Source organism: Cryptomeria japonica, chromosome 10 (assembly GCF_030272615.1).
Source record: "Cryptomeria japonica chromosome 10, Sugi_1.0, whole genome shotgun sequence".
Classification (NCBI taxonomy): domain Eukaryota; kingdom Viridiplantae; phylum Streptophyta; class Pinopsida; order Cupressales; family Cupressaceae; genus Cryptomeria; species Cryptomeria japonica.
In genome coordinates, this window is record NC_081414.1 from 404292170 (window position 1) to 404317822 (window position 25653).

At 38.4% G+C, this 25653-nt stretch overlaps 1 protein-coding gene across 1 annotated transcript in view; it reads right to left on the reverse strand.

Moving 5' to 3' along the window:
- Window positions 1–25418, reverse strand: part of LOC131038488 (protein transport protein SEC23 G) — a 42954-nt gene extending 17536 nt beyond the window's left edge. Inside the window, exon 1 of the mRNA XM_057970926.2 lies at window positions 24627–25418. Coding sequence (XP_057826909.2) covers window positions 24627–25262 — 636 coding nt within the window. The 5' untranslated portion in view covers window positions 25263–25418. The remainder of the gene's footprint in view (window positions 1–24626) is intronic.
- Window positions 25419–25653: the final 235 nt, after the last annotated feature.

Genomic DNA, 25653 nt, shown 5'->3' on the forward strand with positions numbered 1-25653 from the left:
CCTCGGAACCTTTATGGTCAACTCTAGTATGGCCTACTTACTTAGCTCTCTTAAACCCCTTTTGCTTACACCCCAAGCCCTTCCTACAAGATGGGATTCAGACAATCAAGCATATCTTATATTCTATAGGAACATACACTTATGCATTGTCTATTACGCATAAGAAACAAGTTATTGTAAGAAGGATAGTGCTGAGGAAGGCAAATCTGACATAGTATCAGTTTGTCATATTATGCCTGATCTGAAAAGGAATTCACTTTGGTTTATATGATGTTCAACCTCTATGAGTCGATCCTGGACTGAAGTGTTGTTATGCTGAACGCTTCGATCTTCCTTGGCAAATGTATTTATTTACTGACTGTGCTTGGAATTTGATTCTGCTTGAGAGATTTGATGATGATCCTCTTCCATTAATTGATTACTCTTTTTATACCTTCATATCTCATTGAGGAGACACATATCTTTGGAAAGAGATATCCATTCAAACAGGTCATGTCTCCTCATTGCTGTCTTATTATTCAAATCAGATCTGCACTTCTGATTATTCGTTACAATGCTTATTTTCTATTCCCCAAGCTGATCTCCTTCAATGTAATTAAATCCTATTCAAAGAGGGGACATTACACCTCGTTACTCTTATTGGCAATTACATGGATGTACTTGCTCAAGGTAAGGTTCTTCCCCAAGTGGACCCACTTGAGGAATTGTTATTGAGAGCCTACCTATGGTAATAAGGTGTATTTCATTTTCTCTCTTTTTTGACCGTTACCCATGTGTTAGTTGTATGAATGCTCATCTAGGTTGTTGTTAGCATTCATTATGTTAACCTTGTGTTTGTTACAATGTTCCACAAAGATGTGTCCCCACCCCCCCCAAATAAATCCCCATGTTTTTTGGATGCGGGGACTTGGGGGAAACATCCCCCTGTCGCACTACCACCTCCACTGAGTTATCCCCGGGATGTCTGAGGGATTTTTAGAGTACCCCCAACCATCCCAAGGGTGCCCACGCATTTCCCATGGCTCCTGATTAAGAAGCTCCATGTCAAAACAAGAAAGGTGATAAAATTATGAAAATGAAATTTGTCATGAAGGTTTGTGAGGTTTTGGAGGCCTTAATTTGTGCCCCTTGACCTTGCTAGGGGCTCTCCACCCACCATTGTTATTGTTCAATGCAATCAATGCATGTTTTTAATGTTTGTTAGTTTAAACTTTACTTAGTAGTGCAATCAATGCCATGTTTTTAATGTTTATTAGTTTAAGCTTTACAAAATATGCCAGAGTCTCATTTGCAATTCTTATACTTATTCCTTACACATCTTTTTACAACTAGTACTATATGTATTTGCACCACCCCTTGCCACCTTGCCATTGTCCCTAAACTTAGGCCCTTGGTCCCCCCATCAAGAAACTCCGTGGAACAATGGTTTCTTAGTCATGCCTATGCTATGAGGTGAAACAAAACTCTCCAACAAATCCCAACAATATGTATTAAAAATGACTAAATGTAAGTATCAAAATATATTTGGTACAATATTATCTCTAGATACATTACAAGCTAGCTAGTTCACTCATAGACCCTCTACCTATTCATTGTGCCTAGGAAACACTATGTTCTCCTAGGAAACATTGATGTGCATGTTAGTTCTTGGGAGGCAAACACTATGTTCTCTTAGGAAACATTGATGTGCATGTTAGTTCTTGGGAGGCTCCTTGGCCACCCAAGGTTTGTTTGTCTCCTTTGATGGTTTGTGCACCATGGCAACCACCCTCAACCTTCTATGTCTCTTAGACAACTTATGGGATCCCTTGAGTTCCCATGCCAATGCAACTTGTGCCCCCTTGGAGATAACTTGTTTGTTTGTGGGACCCTTTGGGTCCTCCAAACTTTTTCAGCCCACGCCCTCTCAAGGCACAATGTTTATGGTATTCCTTTGATCCCCTAACCTTTGTGGCTTGTACTCTCTCAAAATGCCTCATTTCATTGTGGGACTACTCAAGTCCCTTAGCCTTTTGGCCCATGCCCCTCAAGGAACGTTGTTTGTTTGTTGAACCTATTAAGTCCCTTGGCTATTGTGACTTGAGCCCCTCAAGCCACCTACTTTGTTTGTGAGACTTCTTAGGCCCCTTGACCATTTCAATATATGCCCCTTTGGGGACATTTTGTTTGTTGTACCTCCATCATTTTCAGCCTAGGCACCTTGTGTATTGTGGGAGATTTTCCTAAATCCATCAAATTGGTTGATAATTTGGTCTACCAGCAATTTGCCTATGGTCTCTCATTGACTCCTCCTTGAAACTTACATTTCTTTGCATGCTATTTTTCAAGTGGCTCTTTGGCTTTCCAGAGGTCACATTGTCTCTCCATGCTCCTCATAGTAGAGTGATCCACACTATCTTCTTCGCTAATGTCAATTGGATGCCCATTCGTCAAGCCCCCAAGCTTCTCAACTATTTGCTCAAGCTAGGAGACCTCCTCTTCTTTTCAAAAATTGCTAGCAAATTCCTTGTAATATCCCATTTCTTTTAATCTGTAGCTATGTGAATAGAAATTAGTTATATTTGAAGTTACTTCAATATTTTGTTAGTATTGTTAGTGTTTGGAATAAAGCAACTATAGTTTTTTATGTCTCTTAATTGGGATAAGGCAATTGAAGTGGAAATGGGGCAATTGTGTATGTCAATTGAATAAACAACTGAGTCTGCCTAATTAATAGTCTTCAATCTGGCCAGTTAACTACTTGTGGTTGAGGAAAAGGCTAGCTAGTTAACCACTTGAAATTGAGGGAGAGGCTGGTCAATTATCTGCCACCATTTAAGGGACAACTGCCTATGATTGTGGATCACAGGAAGCCATGAATATAAGGAAGCATTAAGGGGTAAAGAGGAGGGCACTTTTTGAACAATAAAAACAAAAACTCAGTTTTAAGGCGGCAATGTTGTTACACCAGCTTTGGCACTTGGGATGGAAACCACAAGCATATCATCTTACAATCGATGTTGTAGACAATAAAAGGCTTTGTAAATTGTTTGTGTTCAATTTAGCATTTTACAGGGGATCTAGCAGCATCAAGGGAGTCTAATGTGCATGTTGGTTGCGTCCAATGAGTTGTAAATAACTGGTGATTTTTATTTCAATGTATGTGTGTGCATAAAGATTATGAAAAAGAAAAAAGAATATGTTGCTAGAATCCTTCTGGGTTTGATTTTTGTATGCATTTAGTTTAGGCCTTGACATTCCTGAGAGGCTCTTTCGTTGCCTCAGGACTGATTTGTCTCTACTTCATGGTACTCACCAACAACCCTCTTGATTTATGCCCCTTGGACACCTTCTTGTAATGCCCCTTTGGGCTCCTTGGTTGCTTTTTCCCTATGCTCTCCAAGCACCATTTGCAAGAGGTTTTATTTAACTCTTGACTACTTATTGGTTCATGTCCTCTCACCACCCTTTGTTAGAGGCTTTCTTTAGCTCTTAAATCATTTTCTAGCTCTTCCACTCTCAGCGCCCTTGGCAAGAGGCTTTCTTTAGTTCCCCCATTGCTAACTAGACCATGCTATCTAAGCACTTTTTGAGGAGGCTTTGTCAACATCTGAGTTAGGTAATCACTTGTTTCACTCTTCCAGGTCCTTGCATCGTGGCTTGCAGTCCATCCCACACCATGCATTTGGTCCTCAATCTTGGTCCCTCTTTCATTTGTCTTATTTGACCCTGGTGTTCTACATGACTGTTAATCTCTTTATTGTGATGACTTATTACCATCAGCACTACAGACATAGCTCCTCTTCCACCTGAATCGCCTCTTCCTATCATGTTTCGTTCTCTACGGTTGTCTACACTAATCGTGGTAATTGAGGTAACTCAAACCAGTAACAACTTCACATACTATTGATGACTGACTAATGAACCAATCATTGACTCTCCTAGGCCATCACAATTTACATTCTGGGGTTCCAAAGACATAAATGGCTAGTTCAACCTTGGTGCAGCCTATATGAATACCCATAACTCTCTAATAACTTTGCTCCACCTTGTTATGAATTATAATGGATGACATATAATAATGTAATAGATAATAAATTGACATGTTACTGTTAATTTATTATGTGTGAGTTTTAGTTAGTTATTAGTTATGAGTTGGTTGGCAGTTAGTGGTTTGGGTAGCTAATAAGTTGAATGGCTTTATAAAGCCATGTAATGCAATCAATTGCAAGTTGAAGATGAATGACTAAATTTATGGGCTTGATACCTGTTGACGTGTATTTTGTACACAGCCTAACACAGAATAAAATACCTAAGGGTATCTTATCCTCTCTTGAGAAAATAGTCTCTAACTGCTGAAGATTCGCGTAAAGGATCAGTTAGGTAGACTCCAAGGTTCTTTGATGTAGGGTCTCTACGTGTGGACAAGCTCCAGTGGTATGATGTGATTTGTTGGGATCACAAGGGGACTTACATGTGATGATTGAACTTCCGATCTGCTTTGCTGGACACAGGCTCTTATTGACTTAGATTTGAAAAAAAATGAAAAAAGGATAAGGGCGAAGAGAGGACCTAATCCTAATACTAAGAATGTAGGAGCAATGACTTGATTTTTTGATGAAACTTCAACTAGATCTTGTTTTGACATCAATGGAACATCTACACAAGGCTAGTGCGATCTTCTAAGGGAAGCTTTATGATGTTCAAATCATCACCGCAGGCATAGACACCATCCAAGTTGATGCATATCAATGAAGAAGCGACAAATTGAAATTGAGCTTAAGCTAAATGATTCCAATTGACTACACAAGGCGAGTCTGCAATCAACAAACTGCTAGTAGTATGGATATACGAATTCCACCATCAATCAATCACATTTCCTCCATTCATCTAATCATCTACCATCTAAGATTGAAGACTCAACAAGAAACCATGCAAATTGCAAGAAACGACACACTTCACCATTACTTCAATGAAAATGGAGTTTGTTTACAATCAATGGCAACAATTTCTTGCCTTGTCCTCCTATTCTACTCTAATTGCTTCCAACTATTCTCTAACTATTCTAACTATTTACATACTATCTCCAACAATTGCTAATTAACCTTTACAAATGAAATGCCTGGGCTTATATAGTGCCCACAATACAATTCGATGGCTCAGATCAATTCAAGATCAATGGCCAAGATTCAACAATGAAAACCCTAATTAGGGTTTGTTACAACCATTACATAACATTTAATGCTTGACCAATGACAAAATTGTATTGCATGGACACATGTCCCTTCTAGAAAAATCGACCAATGGATAGCCGGGGTAGGTACATCGGAGTTTGTGCCACCTTCCATGAGTTAAGTACATTGAATCTGGACATGCTGAGGTGGACCACACTGACTGGAGGAGTGATGACTGGGATGCCACCTCATCTGACACTTGTAGCTTGCTAGATATTCAATTTGATGTCGTTGAGAGGCTATCTTTAATTAACTCTTGTTCTAACTCCTTGTGTCCTTGATGTGCAGGATGATGATGTACCTCGCCTTGGAATGCTGGATTGAAAGAGGTTGCCCACGTCCTTACTTGATCGTCCTGGCGAAGACCGTCCTTGATCCGGCTTGATTTTCCTTGATGAGATCTCCATTTGATGCCTACACAACATTTCAAAATTAGTAACATGATTTTGCAATGAATAGCATAGATTAGAGAGCAAATTTTAGGAAACTTAATGATAAGTCCTTTATTAATCATTTCCTAAAAACGACTATTGAGCTATGAATTCAAAATTTCAAAATTTAAGGCTATGACGATCAAAATTCAAAATCAAAACAATAAATCCATATCGCCATACCTCAATAGAGAGCTAACTCTAGAATGCAAAAAGGAAAAGATCGCCTAGGCAAAATTGGAGGTATAAATGATCTTCAATGTTATCTCCTCAAAAGATCGACCTCGCCACCTTTGGATTGAACGTGATCTTCAATTGCACCTTTGACGTGGTCTTAAAAGGATCTTCAAATTCGCCCTTGACAAATCGCTCAAATGGATCTTCAAGTTCGCACCACTCTAGATGATATTAGCGCCACCTTTGGAGGATAGTCACACTTCTTCGAATACACTTCGCACCACCTTTATTAATAAACTCCAAATCGCACTTCCCCTTGTCTTCCTTAATTCGCATGTAGAAGGATAAAATGATGATGTGAAAATGATAATTTCACTCCCCTTATATAGCGCTCACATCTCCATTCACCCCCTTTGGCCGACTTGGTAAAATATAACAATTTCAAACGATTTTTTATATGATTTTTTTAATTAAAATAACAAGGCCGACTTGGATTTATAGCGCTTGCAATCGATTTTTATATTAATTAATTAATTAATTATTAATGCCTTACGTTTTTAATTTGCAAATTTCGATTTTTATAAAGGCAAAAATAATTAATAAAAGATCAACGCCACATTAAATGCCAAATTAAATAGGATTTTCAATTTTTTTATTGAACTTAGCATTTAAGGAAATTTGAATTTGTTTATTTGGCGCCAAAATTGTGAAAACAAAGGGACGTACCTCATCGCTCTGGTCCCTTGGAGAGGGACAGGAGCGATCCATGATTTTGTCTTGATTTTTGCATTTTTCACGTTCAACTCCTTCATCTCCACGTTCAACATTGATCATTATGATGAATCCTTCGAACTTGATCGTCTTACATGCGTTCATAAGTGCCCTTGGGTGTCCATCGCCCTGGTCCTTGTCCAAAGGACAGGAGCGATGTGAGTTTTTAGCATGACTAGCAACGTTTGGACGTTCAAAACTCCTGCAAGTTATCTTCAAATGATGCTTTGAACCTTGTTTATCCTTATGAAGTCTTGTCTTAGCACGAACTTGGGGCAAAATTTGAGAATCCAAAGCAAATCGCCCTGGTCCCTTGGAGAGGGACAGGAGCGATATGGTCTCCATGTTCAAAACGATGAACATATTACGTTCAAAATCTCTGTGTATCATCTTCAAAAGGTACCGTGGACCCTCTAAGACGTTGCGAAACTTTAACCTTACGTAGAACTTGCAAGAAATGACCAATATATTCAACATCGCTCTGGTCCCTTGGAGAGGGACAGGAGCGATCTAGGTCTTAGTGTGTAAATCTCTTCATTATAACGACCTTTGAGTGTTTGTGCATGATGAAGACGCCTTGAAATGTCCTTTGCCACCTTGTCCTGACTTGGATCGGTCTTGAACTTAGGGAGGAACGACCTTGCACCCGCATGAGAAGCAACATCACCACTGTATCGCCCTGGTCCCTTGGAGAGGGACGGGAGCGATCTTCCTTTTGTGGCCTTCATTTCACTTTGCCAGGTTCCAAGTTTATATTCAACGGACTCGTCACGCTCTACTCTATTCGTCCATGCCTTGACATCGTCTGTAACTTGGCCAGAAAAGCAATTATAACAAAAATCGCTCTGGTCCCTTCCTGAGGGACAGGAGCGAACTAGGCCATCTGGAACCTTGTGGACGTCTAAAAAATCTTCAATTTGTATTCAATGCGTCCATCTCATGTTTTTCCATGTCTTTGTACGTAAACTTGCCTTGATTTTTGCCTGGATCTTGACTAATGAAGGAAATCGCTCTGGTCCCTGGGAGAGGGACGAGAGCTACAAGGTACCTCGCCCTGGTCCCTTGGAGAGGGACAGGAGCGATTTGGTCATTCTAGGTCATTCTCCTTCATTTTTGCATCTCAAATTATATTCATTTGGTAAAGCATCTTCCTTTGGACCCTTTCAAATTATCAAGTCATCGAAATCTCGCAAGGACAAGGCAAAATTGAATTTGTAGCTCCGGTCCTTCACTGAGGGACAGGAGCGATTTTCCTCCTGGAGGCGTTTCTGTGCTCATGAAAATCTTCAATTTATATTCAATGGAAAGATCTCGCCGTTCTCCATCACTTCCAACTTGAAATTCGTCTTGACTCTGCAGGGATAATGAGATATTTGAAAACAAGCTCCCGTCCTTCACTGAGGGACAGGAGCGATTTTGCTCCTCAGGCCAAAATAACATGATTTTTCACATTTTAACACTTCACGAGGCGAAAACAAATCAATTCCAATGCCCAGGATCAAAATCAAAAAGGGTCAAAATTTGGTCAAAAGATTCAATCGGACAAAAATTCACATTTCACTTTCAACACTTAGACAAATTTAAGCTTTGCATCAACATTCCAATTGAAAATTAGACCATTTTGGCGAATTCATTGCATTCAAAATTTGCATTCTAGAAAAGGAAATTCAAAAAGCTCCCAAAACCGACTGGATTCAAACCAAAACCCTAAAAAGCAAAGCGAAAACGAGCAAAAAACATGGGTCCCCATTTGCAATGGGGCGATGTGTGAAAACGTCACAACAATACCCTGGCTCTTCGTGTTTCCCATTTTCAATATGATATCAAAGCAAGTGTCCTTTGAGACCTCTCTGTTTTCCTTTCATCCACGTGTCTTTCCTCCAAAGTGGCTCATACAATGTCCAAGCAGTGCAAACCACGTGCAATAGCCATTGTTGTTTGTCTACCATTCTTGCATTTTGTCAACAGAGGCAAGGTGTACACCAAGTGCAATCTGCTGGCATTCATCATCCATCTGCATTTGGTTCCTCTCCTCTCTCCATCTTGTTCACTCTTTTCATAGTTTTCATTCCACTTTGTTCATTTTCATATGAAAATTCAGAAAAGAAATTAAAAATTTATAAATTCAAAGCTGCAGAAATCCAAGGTGTAGCAAAAAATGTGCTGGCAATTAAGGGGATTTAAGGTAGTTGAGAAGAGGTTTTCCATCTTTCAGTTATGAGGCTTTATTTGTCTCAAGATTGGTATAGATTTATTATGGTGCTTTTTGAGGGATATTCAGGCTGCCCAAATGAACATTAAGCACCATTCTTTGGTTAATACATCGTTTTGATTTATAATTGACAGCTTATAGTCTCGCTAAAATTGTGATATCTTTCTCATTTTCTTAATAAAACTTAGAAATTCAAAATGTTTTGGGAAGATGATGAAGGGGCGAACAAAACCCAAAAACTGTTTGAGAATGATATCAATTTAATTTGCAGTTTGATGCAAAAAAGAAGGGCATTTGAATGGTTATTGCCAATTTAATTTATCTTTTTTATGGAGCCATAAGAGTGTAATAGATTTTTCATTTGCACATTGTAATTGGATGCATTATTGGTAGAAACCAACACCCAAAAGAAAAAATTCATTGAAGAGAGCAAATTGGAGATAAGCCAATTGTCAATATTGCAGCACCAAAATAAAGTCCCTATGTTGGCACTAAAGGAGGGTGTTAAGAATTATAGTACATGACATAGAATAATGTAATATATAATTAATTAACATGTTAATGTTAATTCATTATATGTTAATTTTTAGTTAATTATTAATTTAATAGTTATGAGTCAATTGGTAGTTAGTGGTTTGGGTAGTGTTGTGACCTTTTCACACATCACCCCATTGAAAATGGGGACCCCCAGTTTTCTGTTTTTTAGGGTTTTTAGTTGCCAATCCTCACAAGTCTAGAGTTAGGGGTTTTTTTTAGAAAGTTTTCCAGTATTCCTCAAGTCAATTGGACCAATCATGATCAAAGGGACATTTTGACATCTTAGAAGTGCTAAAATAGGCCAAAGGACAAAAAACACAACTACTTAGGGTTAATTCTAACAACTTCCTATTTTGGTGGGATTCTGCTTTTTCATTTTTGGCACTTTGGGACCAATCCGGAACCAGCTTTTTTGCTTGCTTTTTTCTTTTTCGCTTTTTTTGCTTTTTAACTTTTTGCATTTTTCAGCTTTTTTGAAAGTTGACCTAGGATTGGGTCATTTTGGTCATGGCAATAAGGTTCCTATCTTCGAAATGAAAAGTTTGTATCTCCAAGTATGAAAAGCAAGGGAAAATCTCTAGACAAAGGCATTGATCCAGAAAATTCTAGATGAACATGATGATGAGCACGAAAATCCACTAAGTGTTTATGGCAAAGAGAAAGTTTCTAAATGGAGAAGGCAACATCTTGTGCAATACTGAAGTCCACCCTACACTTGGCCACAATGGCATGACAAAGCATCAAGTCCGCCAAGGCCTTGTAAGGAAATGACTTGATCAATGGCAAACTCCACCCAAGTTTCATGAGGATATGACTTGCAAAGGCATGAAGTCTGCCTAGAAAAGGTTTGACATGGCGTGACAACACACCAACTCTGCCTTGCACATAGCCAAAATGACTTGCCAACAAGTGAAGTCTGCCCAAGAAAGGTTGATATTGGCATGCCAACATGCAAAGTCTGCCAAGGTAAAGGAGAGAAAAGACTTGCCAATATGCAAACTTTGCCTGACACTTAGCAAAATGACATAACTCCACATGAGTTCCACCAAGGTTAAGAAGGAAGTGTCTTAACTACACGAGTTCCGCAAAGGTTAAGAAGGAAATGTCTCAACTACACATGAGTTCCGCCCAAGGCACCAAGGAGATGTCATATGGTATAACAAACTCCGCCCGAACTTCAAGTGCAATGACTTGTGCAATCACAGACTCCGCCCTACACACAGCAAAATGGCATGGTAACAAGTGAATTCTGCCCAAGGTCAAAAGAGAAATGACTTGACAATGAGCAAAGTCTGCTTTGGAAAAGCAAGAGTATGACTTGCCAAAGTGTGAAGTCCGCCTAGAAAAGGTTCAAATGACTTGCAAACACTTCAACTCCACCCAAACATGATAAAGGATTGGCATGACACATAGCAAACTCCAACCAAGGCATGATAGAAAATGTCTGACCATGTACAAACTCCGCCCAACACAAAGCAAGACATGAGTTGCTAATGCATCAACTCCACCATGGCTAGAAAGGAGATGTTTTAGGACATACAAAGTCCGCCCAGCATAAAAAATGTCTTGACAACACCTCAACTCCGCCCACCTCCTAGCAAAGAAAAGTCCTAGCAACACATGAAGTCCACCTAGGAAAAGCTAAATGATTTGAGGCCAAGTGAAGTCTGCCAAGATCAAAAGAAAAGTCCTAGCACATGGTGAAGTTTGCCATAGATGAAAGTTTGACCAAATTTGAAGTGCAAAAGAGAAATTCACCCAACACTCAGAAATATTTTTTCAACACATGTCAAATCCACCCAACACTTACGAAAAAAATTCTTAAAACACAAGGAGAATCTAAAAGATTTCTTGCTAACACATTCGCCTACATGGCCAAGATGAAGATGAAATTGGCTAAGTATAAAGTTCGCCAAGGAGCAAGAATAGAAACTTTCTTTTGGAAATCTTCTATAAGGATAAAGTTGCCATTTTAAGGAAGATGAGAAAGGGACTAAGTTCGATGAATCCATAAAAAACATAAAGATGCCAAAAAAGTTAAAACTTTTTAGCCTTATATACATTTCAACATGTCATTTCACTTTCATTTCTTCTCAGGTTCGAAAGTTGAAGAGCTCTCTCTCTACCAAATTCAACAAGGAAAGAAGATTTTCGGAAGACAACAAGTGAATTTTCTGAGCAAAATAAAGAATTAATCAGTAGTTTTCATCTTCTTTCAGAAGTAAAGCAGCAGATTTTTCATCAAAAATCAGTCAAAAGTATAATTTTAAAGTTCAAAATCTGAGTTATTAACTGATTTTCTTCATCTATTTTCTGTCTTATAAACACTTATTTTTCATGAATTTCACTAGGTGTTGAGAAAATTTCCCCCATTCACAATCTGATTTTTCGCAGAATTTTAATATTTGTGACAGGCTGAAGGTGAAATTTTAGGACAAACTAGTTTGAAATCAGGATTAATATCTTAAGAATTCACATGTGAAAGTGGTATTAATTTAATTTCCTTGTCTTTTTCAGGCAATAAATGACCACTCAAGATGGACTTTCAAGAAAAGTTCAAATGAAGTTTGCCAACAAAGGAACACAGCCCGAGTCCAAAATCACTTCAAAATGGAGAAAGGTTGGAGACACCAACCTTGGTCACGTTGGTTTCAAGGAATTGAGAAGAAAAATGCACAGACATGAAGGGTATTTACCCACACCAATTTCTCGAAGAATGATGATAAACAGTATAGTCCAGGCAGCCAAGTTTCCACCAGTAGTGGAGTGCAGTGAGCTAATTGTAGAATGTGCAATGCACTACAATGTCCAGGAAAGGCAGATTATTGCACCTAACGGGAGAGTATTGGCATATCTTGGAGAACTGGCTATCCAGGAGGCATTCGGGATTCCAAACTACAACAAAATCTCATTCAAAACCAAGGAGGAAACCACCAAGATCTATGAAGAACAGCTTGAACCTTGTGCGACAAATATCAACAAACTATGGCTGGAGAAGCCCATACCTACCTATAAGAGGATGCCAAAGAACCTTCTTCGCACAGATTTCAAAGAAGATTATGGAGATATAATCTTACTACTCAATAGAGTAATGGGCAGCCCTCGGGGTGCACCATTTGAGGCCTAGATGTATTATTTTATTGATGAAATTACCTCGGGAGTGAAGATGTTCAATTAAGCTAAGATTATCAACAATAACCTAGATGAACAACTGAGAAACTTGGAAAAAACAAAATCTTTCTACATGAGTTCTTACATTATTTACCTACTGGCCAGAAACTATTGGTACATTGGATTGATTTGCAGGGGTGTAGTGGGTAATGGTGAAAATGAATTCAAGCCATACGATTGTTACCCACAGTTGCAGCTTTATGAGAAGTCTCATTTCAAACGAGTGAATGATGCATTTTTAATGTATATCACTAGAATACTGTAGGAAGGAATTCACCAGAGACTAACTTAGGAAGCCAAGGACTTGGTAGGCAGATTTGGGTCCTGGTTCATTCAGTATCCAAGATTCACATTGTTGGGTCTCAAATCAACAGATTGGATAGGTTCTAAGGAAATGCCAACTCCTATGATCAAACCCTCCAATTGACTTGGCCAACATGTAGAGTGAACCTGTTTGGTTGCTAACTCTCTCACTTTAGGCTCTGCAGGACCTAGGCGGGTATACCTATTCACTGAATGTCTCCAATAACCAGTGCTTTTTATAGCAGATGTATTATCCTAATCTGATATCTCCTGATCTTTGAAATGGCATGAGTTCCTTGAATGGAGATATAGCAGATGAGTTCAAGATTGTTGTTGTAGAAGCTATTCGGTCTATGTTTCCTAACTACTTCTGTTTGCTTTTTAAAATAACAAATGGTGAAATATAATGATGAGTGTAATCTGTTTTGACCAGTGCCTTCTTTGCTGTTTGGGCTACAGAGTCATTGCACTTTCTTCAGGACTTATTATGCGAGCCTGTGAGACAGTTTTTTAATCCACCCTTTTGTAGACCTGTCAGTTATTATTTCTTTTGAGATCAATTTGAATGCTTATATCATGTGTTGATTGAATGAATTTTAACCCTACCTTTAAGGGACCAATCAATGAAGTACTGCAAGGAACAATTACAATTCGCAAGCAAAACTTTTGTTTCAACGTTATAACATGAAGCACAGATTTGATTTCAAGAATATGAATAACCTTATCACTTTAGATAATATCACAGACGATTGCCAAGACAAAGTGAAATAATCCACAACACATACGCAAAGAAAAACAATAGTTCATAGCATGTATTCCATCGAAATTTGTAAAACTTACAGGCTGTCATACCTCGCCATCTTCCTCTTATCTAATATATATCTCCCTTTACATTACAAAAATCATTCTCATATATATATGAGGATGAAGGCTTTTCACGGAGAGACATGACTTTTCAAAATACTAGTAGTTAACTTGAGTGTTTCTAAACTTAAGCAAAAAGAGATTTAGAAGTCCTAGATGATGAATATAGTCGTCGTCTCTGAAGGTTTTGATTCGAGGAGTTTGTTTTTTCAATTTATCTCCCAGCGACAAATATTTGAATATTATCTGGTTGACAGTAGGGGCCATATCTTTACTTCGATCTATCTCTGATAAGGCCCAATCCTTGACGCTGGTAAGCTCTTTTCGCAAATCCTCCAAAGATATCACTTCTCCTTCTTTGTAGACGGAGGGCATTCCAACAGGTTTCTCATCATCTAATTCTTTTAAGTCTCTTCTCAGCGTATCTTCAAGTTTGACATGATTTTCCATATACGCATTCCCCTCAGCCTTTTCCTCTGGTGTCATGGTATCGACATTGTTTAGTACTTCCTGCAATCGTGCTCTTAACCTTTCATGCTCTGTTAGCGCTTTTATCGTTCCGTTGTATACTATCCAATATGGTTCGACCTGTAAGAGCATGGTGTTAAACCGATGTCCTAAGATGTCATTGACCAATTTGTCCATCTTTTGTTGGATATTGTCTGCGCGTTTATTGGCCTTTTCTGCTTGATACTTCCAGTACAGAGCATCGGATACATCGTCCAAGCTGCGTCCCGCGGGGTATGAGGTGTATTCGCTGATAGGAGTCCCCGTCTCTAGTTGCAATACTTTTGCCTGCAGCTTCTGATTTTCCTCCTTAGATTTTTCATACAGTCCCTTATATGTGACGTTCTCTCTGATCAAAAACTCTGTCTGGTCCAGGTTCAATCTTGCAACATCCAAGTTGAGCTTTGCAGTGACCCTAGGATCAGTTTTCCCAACCTGATGAACCATGAGGTGTCCAAAGGTTTCTTCAATGTCTACAATGATAGGCCTCTTCCCCTTTGGATATAGTGCCCACTGTAGGAGAGCTTTCTTGTCTGGATCATATCCAGAGCCTAGGAACAATTTATCTACCTCCTGGGGCAACACCTGTTGATTCAAATCTTGTCTCTTCAGGAAGCCATCAAATAAGAGTGCTGAGTTAACATCCCAACCAGAGAAGATGATTACACCGGCCTCTTTTAATAGTTTCCTCCCTTTCTCAGGAGTCATGTCTTTCATGAGGACATCAATTTCATCCTGTAATCTCTTCATCTGTTCCTCCTCTGGTCTTCCAGCCATGCTTCGTTTTACATGAGCTCCTTTGTATTGGTACAAAAATGAGAGGAACTCCCTAGAAGAGGCAAATCCATCATCAGCAACGAAGTCTTCATGCTCAGTCATTCTGATATCAACAACATCCTTGATGTTAATCTCGCCAGTGTCCATATTCATTTCTGCTTCAAAACCAGGAGGATAATCTTCCCTGGGAGAATCAGGTGGGATACTACTGGCAGTCGACTTTGGTGACATGTGAGCTAGGGGCTGACTGTCCTTCTCAGTATTAATAAAATGAAGGAATTGCGAAGGCACTCTGTGCATAATTTCTGCTTCATGTTGAAGCAGCCTTTTAGCTACTTCCAGAGGATCTTGGAGATTTCCAATTAGGTCTCCATCTATCATTCCCCTTGCCCTTTTCCATTTGTAGGCCTCCCAAACTAACTCACTCTTTCCTTTTAAAGCTTTGGCCTCCTCTCATTCAAGGTTCTTGATTAGGTCATCTGGCATTTTGGCCACATGTATTCCAGCTTTGAGTTTCTGTGAGGCTCTGGCAGCTCTTATATATCCTTCAGGATCAAAATTCTCCCTAGGCTCACCCAGAGTCATACCATAATAGTCTAATTTATTCTGAAGTAAATGATAACTTTTTGAACTTTTGACAATGAAATCAGAAAAAACTAATGAACCTGGAACAATAGATTGTTTACCGAAATCAGTTAAGTGTTTAGCACTGGCAATAGACAATTGCCTTATAATCTCCAAGCTAGCCACTCTGTTTGGTACCGTAATTGGAAGCATATGGGGTTGCCCTTCATATCCAAATACCCTTATTTCTGTGTGATTATCATGGCAATACCAATCACCCCAATTATGTTCAATCTGTGACTCTGGAGAGAAGTCCTTTGGTCTGAGAAATCTCTTGATTTCAGGAGACAAAGTGTAATCCCTGTGTTGCCCAAAAGCTGCACTGAGAGGTTTCACAAAGTATTCTTGAAAATGCCAATATTGGTTATTCATGAACCTCTGGTCCCATGCTGATACCCATAACTGAACCGGCTTCTTCAGACCTTTCTTATCATAAGATCTAATGCTGAACTCATCTGGCCAGAAGTTAATTTCTTGTCCACAATATAGAAGGATATGCATTAACATGGAGTATAATGAAAAATGAACATTCACAAGGTCTCCTTTCAATTTCTCCAGCCCATGATTCAAGGCATCTGCAACATAAGTGGCAAAATCAAATGACCTAGGGTCTTTTGATTGCAAGTCGGCACACAGAACCATAACCCCAATATCCATGAGTGGATGAGCCTCTAGGCCTAGTACTTGGGCTGCAGCATAATATGTATACTTGAAATATGGATGGAAGTGGTTGACATCAAACGGCACCTTGTCATCTTTGCCGAACTGAACAAATGACCCACCCACTTTTGGCCTGTGAACAGGTAGTCTCCAAGTCCTGTAGATATTTTCCAAACTAAAGAATTCTTGTGAAAGTTTCTTCATATCGATACTCTCCTCTACTTCCCAGTCCAAATCAAAAACCATATCAATAGTCTGTTTGTTAATTACTACTAATGTATTCCCTCTGTAATCACATATGGTTTTGGTTCTTGGGTTGTAGCAATCTACCAGAGCTTTCATTAATTCTACATCTACAAACACATTTGGGACTACTAATTTGCCTAAGTTCTTCTTCCATAGATTGCTTATGGGTTCAGGTGCATCCCTTCTTTTGTAACCAAACAAAAATAACTCATGCCCTCTTATCTCAGTCCAAATGTCTCCTAGATTTTCAAATCTGTCCTCTAATCCTTCTTCTTCACTTTTAATCTTCTTGGACCTTACACTAGACGATGGACACTGGTCTAACAAATCCTGAGTCAGAGCTCTCCCTTCTTTCTTCTGTCTCTTGGGCTTCTCTTCAGGGTTCAGCCCTTTTCCTTTCCTACTCTTTTTAGAAGAAGAAGACGAAGGTTCCATAATCACAGTAAATAAGAGAGACAACACTTACTTGGTGGAATGCTCAATTCTTCTGGTTATCGTTCGCAAGTCTCCGCAAGTTCTTCGCAGTTTTCAATCTTTTAGCATCGATCTGGTTCTTACGAAAATTCACTCAGTTCAACTGTAATCGTATGGGCAACTTGTGCACAGTTAATGTTCTGCATCTACAACGGCTACTCAAGTGTTTAAACTTAATTGCAGATGTGACACTCTTCAATTGGGCCTTTAACTCTTTCGCGGGAAGTACAGTTCGCTCAAAAGTGCTCATATTTCAAGTTATCGATGAAACCCTTGACTTCGGTCGAGTGTTTAAATCTTCCATCGAAAGCTCATTTTCTTCGATACAATTGTTTCGGTGAAAAGCTTATGTCGAGAAGCCGCTTTTAAGACTCATCGAAATCACTCTTTCATCGATAGTCCCCTTTTTCGATAAGTCACATGTAATTTCCATCGAAATCATTCTTTTCGGTGAGTTTCTTTCTTCGGTGAAGGCCTATGTATGTTCATCGATATCCCTTTTTCATCGATATCTCTTTATCGATGAAACAATTTTGCCTTTGCTCGACGTCATGTTCATCGATGAAAACTTGTATTTCGATGAATGCCTTTTGAGTTTCTTCGGTAATGATATTCCTTCGAAATCACCTTTTTGCCTTTTCGCCTTTTGTTTTCACTTTTTCAATGAAACTTAGAGTATCGATGAGTGGTTTTCTACGTTCATCGAAGGTAACCTTTTGCCGAAATACCTTTGCTTAGTGCTTGTGTCGATGAAAACACTCTTTCGATGAAACTTCCTTTGCAGTGCTCGATACAGTTTGCTGGTCGAAATATCCATTAGTCTTCATGCTTATGGAAACATACATTTTTTTTATATATTTTTATTTTCAAATATAGTGCTCAACACACATATGTGAGGGTTCGGAGATTTATCGGATGTTCGTACAGACTTCCAATTTATTCCACCAACAGAATGATATTGCTTGAAGTTCTAAGGCAATTGGAAACACATGAAAACTTCTAGAGAGCAAAGCACAAGACAGCAATTTCTTTTCCATTTTTTATGGAAAAATGACTGAATCATGTTCAACAGCACAAGCAGTTGAAAGTGCAAGGCTGGAAATGCAATGGAATCCATTTATCTTCTACCGATCCAGAGCAAACTTTGATCCTCATAATCATATCGGGTTGGTAAATGGAGAAAAGTACAAGCACAAGATGGATATCGAGGACTTTTGGGTGAATGATGTAGATGAATTTGATATTAGGAAAAGGATGGAGAATACACACAGCCACATTATGATGAAAATAGACCTCTTTCTCTAGTAAGATGGTCTGATCCAGAACTTGCAGATTTAGCAACTCTGATGCGACCAATTGTCAAATATTCACAATGGTGGGTTGATCAACAAGTTAAGTGTTGAAATGAAGAAATATGTCTCTTACCCACAATTTGATGGGTGTCATGAGTCATATTCTTCTAATCATGAAGAAGCATCTCAAAGTGTTGAGCCACTAGAAAGTTTTAATTCAAGAAAAAGAAAGAACGCAGCTGAAGGTTCTGTGAAGTCAAAAGGGAAGAAAATTGTAAATGAGCAAGCTGCTGAAAAGAAACACAAATCAGGCCCATCTTACTCCACCACATCCAGAAATTTGAACAATATATTAATTCTTGAGGATGAACCACTAACTGAGATGAAGATCCCTTCCCCAATTCATGAAGAAATGTGGAATTGGTTCAGCAGGAGGATCAAGAACAACCATCTCCTTCAAATACAGAAATAATTGAATCAGAAAATGAGGAGATGGATATCTTAGACGGGGAATTCCAAGAGGAAAATGATTTCTACTCTTCGGGGAGTTGAGAATAATCCAGGTGAAGAAAGTAATCAAGAAGAGGAAGGTATTGAGCAGCCCACAATTCCTGATTGGTTACAGGAGAGGATGAAAGTAAAGGCACTTGTGGAAGTTCAACAAGAAGATGATACAACAGATTTCAAGGCCAGATTGGAAAAGGTTGCAGAAAGAAGACGGCCAAGAAGTTTTCTTCGATTCAAAGGGACGAAGCAGGCTGTCATTCAGTTCAAATTGTTGTGCCAAAAGTTGACAAGGCAAAAGAGGATATTACTCCTAAGGAATATGAAATAACAACTATCAACTTAGGTCCAACCACCAAGGGGTAGGAAGTTGAGGACTTGGATAATTCAATCACTTCCATCAAGGCAAGATTGGAGAAAGAGATAGGAAAGAAAAGGGAATACAAGAAGGAAGTTAAGCAGTTGAAGAAGTATATCCAACACTTTACCAAACCCATTAATCAAGGAGATGCACCAGCTCCTCCACTCTTGACTCTTCCATAGGAAACAATTGAAGACTTTGAAGAAGGGAAGGTGACAGCTAAAGAGACTAAGGAATGGATGGCAAACAGCAGTAATGAGGCCGTCACATTCGTGAAAAAATTGATGTTAGAATATGGGCAAACTTCATTGCTCTCTAGAATTCAGGACATGTCAGAAGTATGGGAAAAGATCTTCCTGATATTCAAGATAGAATAATCCCATGCTTAAAGGTGTTGAAAGGAATTCCCAAGCAGGAATTAATAGATGGACAGGTGATTATTGCAGCTGGAGCTGTATATGATTTCAACACATGGTATTGGGCATTAATTGCAAGAAGTGAAGTTCTGGAAAAGGTAAAAGTTGATGGTGACAAAATTGAGGAGTTGATCAAAGAGATTCAGAACAAGATTTTCCTTGTGGCTGCTGATATACTTGGGAAAGAAACAATTCGGGAAAATAAAAAGCACGTGGAAAATCTAAAGATCAAAGTTCAAGAGAATTTCTTCCCTGTCACTGGACCAATCCTTAAGCAAAATTTGACTAAGGCGTCAACTTTCTTTTCCATTAGGGACGCCTTTCAAAAACAGGAATTGGAATGGGAGAATGCTTTTGCCACATATGTTGATGACTTGGACGTAATGGAATTCAAGATAAACATGCTGCAACATATCACGATGGAAGAGGTCAATCCTCTTGTGTCCAGGTTCATGGAATATGCTGCCACAGAAAGGGGATAAGGATGCATTCTTCTAAAAGAAAGCTCTCTATGACACTTGTTTTTACTTTATTTGTTCTTATCGTATAACTATTGGAAGCCCTAGTTGGGATATTTAAGTTTTAATCTCGGTTGTTGATCTTTGTTTGATCTAGGCCTTTCATTTGTTTTTGAAACTCTATATAAGCCCCTCTTCTCTCATTTGTATGGGAGAGATTTGTGAAATTGTTGCTAAGAACTACTTTGATAATAAAATTCATTCGCATTGCTTTGAATCCCTATTGTTATCACATGGTTGCATGGTTTCATATTTTCTTCAACTTAGAGTAGAATTTGATTTACAAAGTTGTTAAATAAATGCAAGATTTGATAGTATTGATTGGTGAAATTGTTGCTCAACTTTTGATGAACAGATGATTTTTGTTCATTGTGCAAAGTTAGCCTGAGCGTATTTTGTGGATGTTTAACTTCTGCTTTGGATTAATATTGTTCATTTTGATGGTATTATTCATAGTATGAAAACCTTAAGCACAACCCTTGAAGATTGCACCTACTTTGTGTAGTTGTCCCAGTGTGGCGAAGCAAAGCGTGGTTATTAGTTTCACTCAATCATTGCCATCTCTTAAATTCCTAGGAGTGGTATAGAATTTCTAAAACCCTTTCCCTTTTACCTTTTTTTTAAAGTCTAAATTGAGAAAATCCCAAAAAAACAAAGCAGAAAGTTTTCATTGTGATTGAAATTCACAGTCCCCCTTGGATTACCAGCATACATAACCAAACGAGCTATATTCAACATTAAAGTCGCTAGTTTGCAGTATAAACATAGGAATCGCCATATGATCTTCTTTGCAATCTTAGCATACGCGGTGATTTTATTCAAGAGAGAATTGAGTGTCTTTTGGGCATCTTTATTCTGTGTTTTGTGTGTCATAAAACACGCACCAACAGGTAGTTAATAAGTTGAATGGCTTTACAAAGCCATAGAATGTAATCATTTGTGAGTTGAAGTTGAATGACTGAATTTGTGTAATGGAGCCTCGTGCTCAATGTTTTCAATTGCTCAATATACCTTACCTAAATGCTGCTGGAATTTATACTCAGTACTCACTAATGCAAATCAAATTTATTCAACTCTCATCTATTTCACAATACTCTATTAGAGGTCTGTTGCTTGCAATCATATTCCTACACTAGTCTTCATCCTACTCTTCCACAGATCATTCTTACAACTAGATAGTAAAGAGGTGCAACATACAGCTTCACATCTCAAATTGCTTCTCTACCTTCTCCATCACTATCAATACAAGTAGGAGTGCTTCGATTGAGGTAAGTTACCTTTTGACGTACTTCTTCTTAGAGCTCGCTATGAGAACTCATTGCCATGCAAGATGAGAATTTCCTTCATTTATGCTATTAGCTTAGCTATTTATTTAGATTACAAATTACAAGCAATGTTAATTGGTATATTACATGTCATATGTTATTTCCATCTTGCTTTACTCAGATTTTATTGTGCTTAGTCTAGGTTTGTTTACATTGTTCATTATCAAACTAAATTAGATTAGAACCTAACCTAGATCAGTAGAGACACAATCCAGTAAAGCAGCCTAGTCTCTAGTGGTTATGATGAAACCTTTTAGTTTGTTAGGTGTTTGTTTGATCTCACCCCTTCAAACTACTACTAGCACGCACCATAAAAGCACAAATTGTGATTAAGAACAGATCATGCCTGTCAGCAATCTGAGTCAGATCAGATCACCAGTTTTTCCCTCTAATTGTCAGTATGACTCCTGAGGCTGGTTTTGTCACAATTAAACTAGTTTTTTTCAATTTACCTATAAAATACTTGTTTATTTAATTTTCAGTCCATCATTTTACCATTCCTGGATTTTGACAAAATAACCAAACAGTAGATCAATTAAGATTTAAGATACACTTGAGGGCACCCACTCTTCAGTGAATATATGTTCCATTCCATTCTGTCATGCCCCCGCCATGACATAGGACCAAACAGTGAACAGTCACATGAAATTGTCTTACAATATGTAAGACTTCAAAGTTTCATTAATCACAAATCTTGCAACAGTCTGCATTATACAGCAGGTCATGTGTATGGGAATTACTAATTATATTAGACAGGCTTACATTGTAGTGAATCGTCCCTTAAGAGGCAGCAATCCCACCCATCTAATAATCAGTTGGTTAAAGGGGAACAACTTGTTAAGTTAAATAAACAAATTGTTTCGAAGCAAAGGACAGGTGCAGTTATGAAGAGACATCAGTTAGCAAACAAAGGGATGCCTCTTCTTCAAGCAATTGTGTCCATAGGAGGGATCACAACCTTCCACCTCCAAGGGAAAGGTATAAAGGGCAAATCCAGCAGTTCAAGGAAGCCATCGACCAAGGAAGAGAACTTCAGTAAACATCAATAAAGGAGATCTGATCTGACTTACAAATATTCAGGCCATACAGCCAATTGAGCAATATATACGTAATTTGGTATGAGTTATAGTATAGTATGCATTAATAATTATATGGATATCTTTTTTGACAATGAAGCTAAGTAAACCACCCCAAGGGATGGAATTGTCTTAGTGGGACATTCCTGCCACTTGTGGGCCAAGGGGTGAGTTGTCTTGGTGGGATGCTGCGCTCTCTTGGGCTTAGTTGGGTTGAGCAGTTTACCAGTGCCCTTACGAGGTTTTCCTATCAAACTAAACTATGCTTGGTTATGGGGCAGTTAGCTAGTAATAATGCTTATCATTCATATGATGTAGTTGTTCACTAATCCATGTTTTTATTCGTTGATACTTAATTTATTAATGATTAGATGAAGTTACTTTAATATTTATTGTTAAAAGATAAATTATATTGTGGAATTGTCAATTTGGGCAAAACCAGGTCTATCCCAATTTGGGGACATTACACATTCTCATACGGTTAGGGCCTAATTACTACTCTATGACTTTGATGTCCATTGGGGGCAGCAAGCCCCCGCTAAAATTTTAAAAAGAAATGAAAAAAAAAAATTGTCTTACGCTGCACTGGATGCAAAGGCAGCATATTTTCCTTTATTTAGCTTGAAATTACAAAAACTGTGTATTTTTGCTCATTTTTATGAGTTTTTCGGTACTTTTTGGTTCCCAAATTTTTTTCATTAGATTCCACGCAATCAAATTATAATTATACTTTTGGTTTGCCAAATCCATCCTGGGCCGGATTAGTGCTACTATGATACACATCGTGAGATCTTTTCCATCTACAATTCTCATGAACATATTTCTTGCATTCAAGCTGAAAACTAGACCAAGGTTACAAAAAAAATTATTAGAGCATTGCATACAATGCTTATGGGAAACCAACAAAAGGAAAACTAGTAAGACAGATCATTTTCATCTGGAATCGAAAGTAAAGATCCCTAAGACTGATGGCAACTTCAATGGCAAGAAGCTTGACTACTAGTTAGAGTCTTGATACATGCTTCAAGATTTCTCCCTAGATCAACACAGACAAGATCCTGATTGCTAACGTCCATATGAAAGAAACTTCTTTAGACCAGTAGTATATGCTTAGAATCTGCTTGCAATCAAAGACAACGGAGATAATAATCTAACCCAATGGTATGCAACTCAATTGTAAAGAGTTTCTAAATTATTCAGAATTCGGTATAAAAAGAACTTTTACACACATGGTATTTCCACAGACCATGAAAAATTTCATAATGCTTCTGGCAAATCAACATTGCAGATCACACCTCTTGATCCATCATCTGATGCAGTACAATCACAATAAAGCTATCCATATCTCGATAAGACACTCTACATCTGAGGTTCAATATGGGTATCAACCCATTACCATCATAAGATTCTAGAAGCTCTCTCCACAACTTCATATCTCACCAAAAAAGGAGCATGCTAAAGTATACTCTATTATCCAACATGTAGCTTAAGTCTATGCATAGGCATATGATAAATAACTAAAGACTCAAGTTACTGTTAAATACAAAGATCTTTATGTTCAACATCGAAACCTCCAAATTTTCAGATTGGCAATAAAAATTTGGTTCTACTTGGATGAAGGATGGGTTATTCTGAATTTATAAACTCAAGCCAATTCGGCATGGAGCTCATAGCATTTTGACTGATGAAAACGCTTTCTTGATGTAGGGAGAATTATTACGTAGCCAATAATAGAGATGCATACAGATCAAGTGGCGATCATTTTATGGCAATGTGACTTCAAGAAGCTATCGTAGATTGCAAAGCTTCAATACTAAATTAGTATAATCTAGAAACATAGAAGAGAAAAACCAGAACCTCCAACTTGTAACCAATACTTTTCCTCTTTTTTTCAGTAGTCTGTGTTCTCAAACTATAGTTGACCCAAAAAAACAAAAAATTATATTAGCAAGTTATACACGCCTCAGGATATTTGCTTAGAAATAAGTCTCTGTGTTATTTTCTACCCGTTTTGTTTTGTTTTTTTCATTTTTTGTTTGAACATATTTTACTTTTTACAAGCCTCTAACATTTCGTTTGTTTTGAACAAGGCCATCAAGGACCAAAGAAGAATACATAAGACTTAATTGTTCAATTTAATGATAGAGAAAATATTTTGCTTTAATACCTGGGTCGAGGAAAGCTCTCTTTGTCCGTGGATAACAACGGCCCTGGAGCAGTAATTGTAGGAAAGATCATGAACAGTGACCATGTCCCCAAAAGAGATGAGACCCACCACTGCACTCTCCGGCAACTGGCTAAAAACATGAAGGATTTCATTCTTCAAATGCTGAAGATCTTCTGTTGCAACACAAGTGTCCACCACAAATACAAATCCAGGAATCCCTGCTCCTTGCATCATCTGTTGATGACTAGAGAATCTGGAAGCAGAAGAAGCAGCAATAGAGGCAGAGGATCGATTGAGATGGTATTCGACGGTGGAATAGGTGGGGAAGAGCTCAGCGGGGAGATTGTCCTCAGTGATGGAAGCATAGGAAGGGGGGAAAGTACTGCGGTGGTGGCAGAAGGGGCAAATCCAGAGCCTGGCATGGTAGTCGATGCGGCAGTAAGGGTTGAGGACGGCGTGGCAGGAATTGCAGAGGAGAGGGTCATAGGGAAGGAGCGGCACATCGTTGAGGGGCATCAGTGGAGTGCAGAGGAGGCCCAGCGGGATCACCATCCGTGCCGCCTCTACAGGACTGCTCGCCCACGAATTCCATGCCCACCGCAAGCCGTCGATCGCCTCAAGCTCACTGAAATCCATCTTACACGCTCGATTCTTCTTCACAACACCTTGCTTTTCTTCTTTGCTGCTGTGTTTCCTCCATTTCGCTCTGCCACTGCTACGTCTAGCGGGTAGCCAGCCAAGACAGAGCAGATTTCCAAGTCACTTTCAATCCTACCCATTGATTCACCTTTTGAAAGATGTAAACTTTGCTTTATTCTGCACCTCCTCTTTTTTCAACGTATGATGTCAAAGAAAAAATTTAAAAAATTAAAAAATTAAAAAAATTAAAAAATTAAAAAATTAAAAAAATTAAAAATTAAAAAATTAAAAAAAAAATTAACATTATGTTGGCCTCCACAATTAATTTCTTTGAATAAGGATTAAGGACTATCAATTTTACTAAATTTATTTGAAGTATAATTTGTGT